This window comes from Heptranchias perlo, chromosome 8 (assembly GCF_035084215.1).
Source record: "Heptranchias perlo isolate sHepPer1 chromosome 8, sHepPer1.hap1, whole genome shotgun sequence".
NCBI lineage: Eukaryota > Metazoa > Chordata > Chondrichthyes > Hexanchiformes > Hexanchidae > Heptranchias > Heptranchias perlo.
In genome coordinates this window covers 5,147,626-5,157,619 of record NC_090332.1, presented here as the reverse complement: position 1 = coordinate 5,157,619, position 9,994 = coordinate 5,147,626, and the positions used below count along the sequence as shown (strand labels likewise).

Here is a 9,994-nt window from a genome sequence, read left to right as displayed (position 1 = left end):
TGTTTTTGGCCTCTGTTTTTACCCTATCCCATGTGTCATTACTGCCTCATTTAAATACAGCTGCTGAAAATGACATTAGAAAATTCGGCAGGTACTGAAGTGAGTGGAACGTCCAGTGAGCAGAGCCCGTTCTCAGCCTGGTTTAGTGAAATTCCTCGGCAGGGCTCTCTGAGCACTTCATCTGGGCTGCAGGTCAGCGGGCAGAAGCTGGGACAGGACATAAAATCATAGAATCATAGAAAGGTAACAGCACGGAAGGAGGCCAATCGGCCCATCGAGTCCGCATCCAGGACTTCCTTTGCGAATCAAAGTATGTGAAGGTACCGCTCCCCATTCATGCCCTAATGAGAATCTCCAAGGCTTATAAATTCATAGTGGGGAGCAAGAGCAAGTTGGCCTCATCCATCTTTGAAGTTGCCGCAGTCTCTTCCTCGTGCCCCCCCCCCCAACACATCATGATTGTACACAGGGAAATCCCGATAGTTAAACCCGTACTGTTCTATAATATCCCTTGCTGTATGTGGAGGTCGAAGATTTGTTGGTGGACCATAGAGGTGATCACACTGTCAGTTTAAAGTTCACCTCGGTAGCTCCCCAAAGCAAAAGAAAATATTTGCTGAAACTTGCAGGGTCACCTGAGATGTGGCCAGACATTGTCCGCTCTTTAGAGAGCTTTAAATGGAGCTTTTTAGTTGGGTACGGACTAGTCAGGCCCAGACTCAGTGCTGCTCTGGCAGAGAGGGAGAGTGAGGCCTGAGGCCATCCCAAAATTGGGCCTCAAGCCTCATCTGCATCTGCGGGGGTGAGCTGCCGGTGCCTGCCGTGCCTCCACAGGCTGCTTGCCCCACGAGAAACATGACTTTGGGAGCCGCCAGCAGCGACTTTCAGCCAAGTTCCGGGGGGCGGGGTTGGATCGGCCGACAGGGAGGCCGATCGTCAGGACTGTGTGGAGAGGGGGGATGCACCCCTGCTCCTCCTGGCTCCATAGAAAGGCCTTTTTTTGAAAAAAAAAATTAAAAACTTGCTTTTAGTTGGTGGCCACAGGGGTCACTGAAGAATCCTGAGATGGGGGGGTAGGAGCAGGGGGGCGGGGGAGACCCCACGCTTGACCCCACTCATCAGTAACAAATTTTGTAGCGAGATCCTTCAACGGGCGTCGGGCCCCTCATTAACACATTTAAAGGGCCTCATGCCTGTTTTAGACATCTGCCGTAATAAGTCACCCCCACGAATTTAGCAGCGGGGCCAACACCTGTGCAGATTGGGCGCAGACCGTCCCACTGCTAAATTGTTATGATTTGCGCCCATCTACGCCTGATAAACAGGCACAACGTAGACCAATCTCTACCCCTAGAAGTCTCAGCTGCTCCTGACAAGCTACTGGGCCACATTTAATTCGTCTGGTCGTAAGTCATGGTGCAATGGGGTTATTTACGCCATTTCTCTGCGGTTTCCATCGATCTCCCACCGAAGTTACGGTGGGAGATCGGAACAGCCCCCAGTGGAAATTCTGGGCGAGTGACTGGAGGGAAAAAAGTCATAGGCGCAAACCAGTGAAAGGAAAATTCAGAGTGAATGTCAGGAGGATCTTCCGTATGCAAAGAGTGATTAATACCTGGAATAGTTCTCTGGCTAGGGTAGTGGAGACTTTAAGAGGCAGGGACTGCAGGTTTCCATAGTATGAACTAGATGGGCTGAATGACTTCCCTCATTTGTACTTACCTTTGTGATCACAACCTGCTCCCATTGTCATATGTTCATGAGATTGCAATAACTCAACATTTAGCAAACTAATGTGCAATCAGAGTTTTTTGGGGATGGATTAAGTGGGGCCTTTTTGGGGTAGAGGAATGGGGTCTCCTGGGATAGAGCATGGACCCTCTTTTTGGGATTGAGTAAGCAGCATCTCTTTGGGGTCGAGTAAGTGGGTTTATTTGGGATCGAGTAAGTGGGTCTATTTGGGATTGAGTAAGTGGGTCTATTTGGGATTGAGTAAGTGGGTTTATTTGGGATCGAGTAAGTGGGTTTAATTGGGATTGAGTAAGTGGGTCTATTTGGGATCGAGTAAGTGGGTCTATTTGGGATTGAGTAAGTGGGTTTATTTGGGATTGAGTAAGTGGGTTTATTTGGGATTGAGTAAGTGGGTCTATTTGGGATTGAGTAAGTGGGTCTATTTGGGATCGAGTAAGTGGGTTTATTTGGGATTGAGTAAGTGGGTCTATTTGGGATTGAGTAAGTGGGTCTATTTGGGATCGAGTAAGTGGGTCTATTTGGGATTGAGTAAGTGGGTCTATTTGGGATCGAGTAAGTGGGTCTATTTGGGATTGAGTAAGTGGGTCTATTTGGGATTGAGTAAGTGGGTCTATTTGGGATTGAGTAAGTGGGTTTATTTGGGATCGAGTAAGTGGGTCTATTTGGGATTGAGTAAGTGGGTCAATTTGGGATTGAGTAAGTGGGTTTATTTGGGATCGAGTAAGTGGGTCTATTTGGGATCGAGTAAGTGGGACTATTTGGGATTGAGTAAGTGGGTTTATTTGGGATTGAGTAAGTGGGTCTATTTGGGATTGAGTAAGTGGGTCTATTTGGGATTGAGTAAGTGGGTCTATTTGGGATTGAGTAAGTGGGTTTATTTGGGATTGAGTAAGTGGGTTTATTTGGGATTGAGTAAGTGGGTCTATTTGGGATCGAGTAAGTGGGTTTATTTGGGATCGAGTAAGTGGGTTTATTTGGGATCGAGTAAGTGGGTTTATTTGGGATCGAGTAAGTGGGTTTATTTGGGATCGAGTAAGTGGGTTTATTTGGGATCGAGTAAGTGGGTTTATTTGGGATCGAGTAAACAGGATCTTTGGAATAGAGTAAACAAGGTCTCTTTAAGGTGGAGTAAATGGGCACGGAGGCTTCAAGAGTAAGTGGGCCTCTTTGAGGTTGAGTAAGTGGGTAAGGTAGAGTAAATAAGTCCCTCGTTAGCCTGGTTCACTGATGGAGACTGGTAGGGTGGACCTGTGATCTGGGGCTGCTATTCCTCCCATTTGGCTGTGGATGATCTTAGCAGCAAAGTTATGCTCTAGTGGTCCTAATGCTTCAACTTAGACAAGCACCAGGTAGCTCGGTGCTAGTAAGTTGCCCGGTTTTAGCCAGTTAAACTCCAGCAGTGCCCCACACACACACCTGGAGGTGTCTAAACCTTGCCTGTTGCCAACTGTATCTAAGCTTTCTGAGTTTAGGCGTGTAGGGTATCTCCTCCCAGAGAGAGAGAGTGTTGTGCGCTCCATAATCAGGCAAACAGAAACTCTCCTTATGAGGATTTATGGTTCATTTGGTTTGAAGACCCTTAAACATGAGAATGGGTCCCAGCACCTGTTAAATACCAGCTGACAAAAGAAACACCTCAGAACCTTCTCACCTCAAACTCCATAATCTGAAATTGTCCAGTTGACAATGTAGTCCTGTGTAGGGGCCGCTGTAAAATTGGAGGATTGTAAAACATCCAACAATAAAAGCCTTTAAAAGTGTTAGTGTGTTTTTTTTTTGTTATTTGCTTTATTTAATTTTGTGTTCCCATCGTTCTGCTGTGAATCGAATTGGACCCTAACGGGGGTCAGGAGCTTGCACGGAGCTGACCGCATGCCCCATGAGCCAGGTCAGTTTGAGTAGGTGGTTAACACTGTGTGTGTGTGTAATCTCCATCTACCTGCCCCGATTGCTAGCAGCAAAGGGGAAACAAAAGGCAAAGAGAGAGAGAGGGAGAGAGAGAAAGCTGACTGATGTTTGAGGTCCTTTAATTATACTGCTCTGGCAGCTCCCATACGATTTGAATAGTGGCATGAGGAGAGGTGCAGACTGTGAATGGGGAGGCGTGAACGGGTCGCCTGGAATAGGGTTGGTGTGTGGATTTTATTTTCTATTTATTTAACCCAAAACCTCAAACAAGCTTTTTTTTTCTTTTGCGCGTCTTCACGGTCGATTTCCAGTTTACCCACAAAAAAAAAATAATTGCTAGGGCGCTAGACATGTGAATAAGGAGAGGGAGATAGTTGTCAGCAGGACCCTGGGAGATGGTGCAAGTATCTGGATTCTATAATGTCTGTACTTAATCACCATTCAAGATCTCTGCAGCTCTGTTTCATATTGCAATGCACTTTTTTCCAGTAAGTGTTAAATTCGGGATAGTGGGTGAACGGCATACAGGTTCTCCCCCCTCTTCGTTTGAAGGTTTCCAGATTATAATGGCACAGTATGTTATAAAACGGATCTTTACTTAATTGCATTAGTGCTGATGATCCTGCAGCACTGGTGTTGGACGTTTCATTTACAACTGTGTTACTGTCCTTAATGTGGCGAAGCAGTAAACCCCTCCCTACCTTACGCCTTCTCAACTTGTTCCCAATAATTTACTTTCAGTTCCGCTGCAGTGTCCAAGAGACCGAAATTGAGATTAATGAGTAGACGGCTGGACAGAGAATATGAACTGTAGGTGTGTTAGTTCTGGCTCTCAGTGGGAATGTTTTTTTTTTGCGCCAGTTAAAGATTACTTTGACGCAGGGCAGGAGACCAGGTTGGGCATGATTCGACGTATAAACGTTTTAATTTGGAAAGAATAATTGTTTAATGATCGTTTCACTCAAACTTGATTGAGTGTCATCGATATTTTTGCTATAATTTGATCTCAAGTCGTTAACAGGCCTTACTGCCGAATGCCATCTCTCTCTCTCTCCCTCTCCCCATTGTATGCAGTGTTGTGTTGTGCTGACTGTTAGATCAGAAAGGATTAGGGGACAGGCCACATGCTTCCTGTTGCCCTTTGTTTCCATCTTTTTGTTGTGCTTTTTGTTTTGTTTCCCCCCTGAGTGAGGATGGTTGATCTGAGAGGCCCAGTTGACAGCCTGGTCTCTCTCTCAACAGAGAGAAATGCAAGAGCAAGGGCTTTCTGTAACAATTGTGGAATAGAGTCCAGCTTTATCTGTGGCCAGTACAGTGGTAATAACTGGTGTGAGGTGCTTGCTCCATTATATTTGTACTGGAATAGCAATGTCTTTAAATTATATCAAGAATTTCTATGAAGGATGTGTAAGTATGAACAAGGACTGGAAGATCAAACGGTTTCAGCAACTTGTGGTTAAGTTTTTGTAATTAAGTTTTGTCCTTCCCTCCGTTTAGCTCAGGCCTCCGACGGTGATTGGCCAGTTCCACACTCTGTTCTTCGGCTCTGTTCGCATGTTCTTTCTGGGAGTGTTGGGGTTTGCTGTCTACGGGAACGAAGCTTTGCATTTCAGCTGTGATCCCGACCGGAGGGAGTTAAACCTTTTCTGTTACAATCAGTTCCGGCCTATCACCCCTCAGGTAACAAAATAATAACATTCATAATGTGTGTTGTTAAAGACTGAAAGTTACTTAATCAACTATTTGCCCCTTCTACATGTTTCATAGTGGGTTTTTTTTACCGCATTCATTCTTGGGATGTGGGACGCATTTAATGCCCATCTCGAGTTGCCCTGATTTTGATACTGAGTTGCTTTCTAGACTGCATCAGAGGGCAGTTAAGAGTCAACCATGTTGATGTGGGGACTGAAGCCACATATAGGCCCAGACCGGGTAAGGACGGCAGGTTTCCTTCCCTAAAGGACCAGTTGGGTTTTTACAACAATCCAACATGGTCACTTTTACTGCTACTCCAGTGGTGGGATTTGAACTCTCATTCCCTGGATTATTAGTCCAGGCTTCTGGTTTACTCGTCCAACAACATAATCACCACTGTACCGTACTCCTGTACAGTAGCTTGTCACAGAGTCCATCAGTTATCTGTTTACCCAGTTAATACACTGATGTATATTATCCATGAGAATGCTGCACTGTCTATAATAATAGCACCTGCCGTTATACAGCACCTTATCATGTGTTTGCAATGTCGCAAAGTGCTTCATACATTGATTTGCCTTTGGAGTGCAGCGACTATTATATTATTTTGAAAAAGTTCTTTGAGTGAAATCCCTTTGGTCAGCTTTAATATGTACATTAGTGCCGGAATAGACCAGATAATTTTTTTTCTAAACAAATTCATTTAAATCTTTTCCCTCAGGTGTTTTGGGCTTTACAGTTGGTCTCCGTCCTGGTCCCTGGAGCACTTTTCCACCTTTACGCTGCTTGTCGCAACATTGACCAAGAGGTGATCCTTCAGAGACCTACGTTCACCGTCTTTTACATCATTTCTGTCCTGTCCAGGATCATCCTGGAGATCGTGGCCTTCTGGCTCCAGAGTCACCTTTTTGGGTTCCGGGTTCATCCGATCTTCAAGTGCAATGCCACGTCCCTCGATAGGCACTTCGACATCACCAAGTGCATGGTTCCCGAGCACTTTGAGAAGACCATTTTCCTCAGTGCCATGTACACCTTCACTGTCATCACTGTGTTGCTGTGTGCTGCCGAAGTCTTCGAGATCCTTTGCAGGAGGCTGGGCTATATGTCCAGTGGATAACCAACACGCTACCGACCTATAACCGTGGCCGTGTCTCCACCAATACCAACTTGTAGTCTGTGTATCAATCAACTTAATAGACGTAATTGAAAGTAACTTCACGTACCTGAAAAGGAAAAATTTGCAGGGCTATGGGGTAAAAGCAGGGGAGTGGGACTAATTGGATAACTCTTTCAAAGAGCCAGCACAGGCACGGTGGGCCAAATGGCCTCCATCTGTGCTGTATGATTCTATGATTTTACCTTGGGAGTTAGCCAAATAGGAAACCTCCCCTCCACCTCAAAATGCTGATCTACTCGACTACTTGCAAATATTTCAGAAAAATATCCTTTTTAACGTCTTTTTTAAACCATGAGATGGAGAAATTAAACATTGTACAATAACTGGTCAATAATATGGAAAGGAGCATCAACCAGGGTATTGTGTCTGATTAATGCTGATAAAATACTCGTAACCAAATGAACTAAGGCTTTGGAGTTAATTTTAACCTAACTCGCAGGACGGGACTCCCATGGGATTGGGTGGAACGCCGATTTTATACCTGGCTCAATATTACTCTCCCTCGGCTTCAGTGGAAAGTAAAATCTAGCAGGGTGTAAAACCAGTGTTACATTCAATCCGGTCAGTTTTCTGATGGGTGGGTTAGGTTAAAATTACCCCCTTTATGTGTGCATAATGGTTATGTATAATGGCTGGTCCCATATGACAGCCTGTCTCATATCGCTTGGAGTAATGGTGTCATGTCAATCGGGGTTCGTAAACTGCTCAGGAGAGTTCTTTGGACCTTCTGGGCACTTTATAAACTGAAGTAGACTTTCTGTTCATGTTTTTTGACAGTGTCGGCACAATTGGCCGTGCTCCCGTAAACACTTCATACGTTTCGAACTCCATCTGTGTGGATGACCACAGGTGTGCAAATGGGAATTCCCAGCCACAGGCAGCCTGCAGTATAACTGTGGCACTGCCGGGTGTGAGCCGTGCCCTGAGGTCACCACTCTCAGACCGGGTGTAGCACAGTATAATCACAACCTAACTAAACCACCCGGGTGTTCAGAGAGTGATATTGGTGAGCAATATCTCCTCAGAGTTACAGGAATATTGAGGGGAGAAAAAAAAATAGGAAAATACCTTCCCCCCCAAAAAAAAACACAGACTGCTCCAGTTAAACATGGGTTTATAGTCAGATACAAAGAACTTGTGTGTACAATGCTGACTCAACCAGTTTGACTAACCCGATCTGCTGAGTCCAGTAATTTATTAACAGGCTTCCGGTCAGAGGTTATTACCACCTAACATCACAAAGCAACTGCTGTCAACTGATTGAACTCTCACGAAAATAGGTGAAAGCTCCCTTTAAAGGAGAACAATGTGGCAGTAAATTGGCATTCTCACTCAAAGAGGCCACAGGACAGCTGGTGCTGGAATTGGAACAATGTCCCACTGGCGTATCAGGGAGTGCTCTTCTGAGATTTGGGGGTGGGGCGCATTGGCCAAGAATCCCTCTGGGTGTTTTTTGAGTAGCGGCATTGTAATTTTTTTCTTTTTTGCTTGTGAAGATTTCCTCTGGTATTTCGAAAAGAACATTGGATTCAAAACAAGAGAACGTTGGGTTTCACCGGAAGTGCCAATGGGAGTAACTGTTCACCAATGCGGTCATCGTGTTGCAGTACCTAGGCCCAGAGTTTACTGGAGTGGGGCATCTCCCGTTTGTTAGATTTTTTTTTCCCCTCGCCCTTCAGCTTGAAAAATCTTTGGGCTGCAAATCGCTGGAAGTGGGAGCTGATAACGGGGCAGAGAGGTCAACTTGGTGAATGACGGGACCAACCCGTCTATCTCCTTAACCAATGAGATTTAAGGATAGAGAAAGAACGAGAGGAACGATGGAGAAGGAAATAGGGTGAATTAGAGTCAAATCAGGGAAAGAAAGATTGGATTAAGAGAGAGAAGAAAAGAGACAGAATGGAAAAGTAAGAAAAAAATTTAAAATTTGAACATTTAAAAACCCATAAGAACAATTTACTACCTGCGGGAGTGAGACTCCATAGTCTCAATTTTCTGGGCCTCCGACGTTGAGTGGCATTGCAGGATCATAAATCTCGTCACTAAAAGAGTCCTCGTGTCCTTAAATACCAGCCCTAACTTTCTGCGGCGAGTTTAATTTGTTTTAACAGTGCAAATGCAGCAGTTTCTTGAAACTTACGGGAGAGGTTGAGATCCCATTATTGCGAGGCTAACGGTGAAGTGGTGCAAATCGCCCTGCAACTTGTGGCGATTCACAACTCTTGGGGTCACTCTTCCTCGCCACAAATTGCTGGGTTTTTTTTTTCTACACATTAGAGCGCCTTCAACTCGCCGTTATTTTCCCAGTAAATTCTGGGCCACAGTGAACATAGAAAATCTTACCCCACTGTTAGGGTAGAAGCTTTATTCTGTGTCTGACCGTCCTGTGCCTGATCTGGAGTACTTGATGCCGACACTGGGGGCCCAAAATGGAAAGAGTTTAATTCCCCATCCCTCGCCCTGATGAGCATAAAATTAAAATAAAAAAAAGCTTAATTGAGCAGTGTAACTAAAGCAAATATTGATTGCTCTTGAGATCCAGAAAAAGAAACATTCTTTGTCACCTCTGTAACCTGTTGGAAAATGGTTTGCCCCCTTGCCTCAAAGCTGCGGTCAGTATTTGTTTAGTATACTCACTCAGCAACAGTGTCGGATGCAGATAGAGCTGTCATCAATATTGTCCATTGTGTACCCTTCACCTCCTGTCTCTGCGTTCTGAGCACTGGGAACTATTTTGCATATATTAGTTAAATACAACCAATCATGTTTAATTCATTTACCTCTTGAACTCTCTACCACTTCAAAACTGACATCTGGTTGTTGCCTTGATGTACCAATGCTCCGTGTTGTGTTCCGTACATGCTAAATGTACAGCATCATCTCAGGTACACGTGTCTTTCTACGTACATGCTTCAGAATTTCCTCATCGTGTGAATATTCTGTCTTCTGAGATTAGATCTGGCAACTACTTTCAGTCCAAGAAATACCTGCTGTGTTCAAGGTTACATTTTAGCAAATTTACAAACGTTCGCCGATGTACTGTACTTTACTATCTACAAAGAAAAAATAAAATATTTCTAAGCTTCACCATTTGCTTTCTTGTCCAGATCCTTACTGGGAATTTTCAAGGCCGCACAGTGAATGCATTTGGAGAAAGAGAAGAATTTTGATCTCTTTCACCTGTCCAGAGTTTCTGCTAATAAAATATTATCATTGCAAGTCACCAGATCCAACAAGTTCCTTCCTTTTTGATGGATCAACCTAATCAAACCCCTCCCTCCGTCATATTTCTCAATAACATCTCTCTTCGGAAACACATAGGGGGTGATTTTAAACCCCAGGAACGGGTGGGTTGGGGGTGAATGGGAGTTGAAAATAGTTTTTCTGGGTCGCGACCGTGAAGTTTTCGGACTTTGCATTCCCAGTGGGAAGCCTGTACTTTTCCGCGCCGACGTTAAACCC

General features: G+C 44.6%; 1 protein-coding gene across 3 annotated transcripts; it reads left to right on the top strand.

The window, feature by feature from the left end:
• Nucleotides 1-4,449: 4,449 nt before the first annotated feature.
• On the top strand, nt 4,450-9,619 carry gje1a (gap junction protein epsilon 1a). 3 transcript variants are annotated; one of them, XM_067988263.1, is made up of 3 exons: nt 4,450-4,470; nt 5,158-5,340; nt 6,077-9,619. In XM_067988263.1, exons 2-3 carry the CDS (start codon nt 5,215-5,217, stop codon nt 6,470-6,472), a joined length of 522 nt encoding a protein of 173 aa, XP_067844364.1. In that variant the 5' UTR covers nt 4,450-4,470; nt 5,158-5,214; the 3' UTR covers nt 6,473-9,619. The 3 variants fall into 3 exon arrangements, with proteins under 3 accessions (XP_067844364.1, XP_067844365.1, XP_067844362.1); XM_067988264.1 differs by lacking the exon at nt 4,450-4,470 and adding an exon at nt 4,500-4,555; XM_067988261.1 differs by lacking the exon at nt 4,450-4,470 and adding an exon at nt 4,853-5,067.
• Nucleotides 9,620-9,994: the final 375 nt, after the last annotated feature.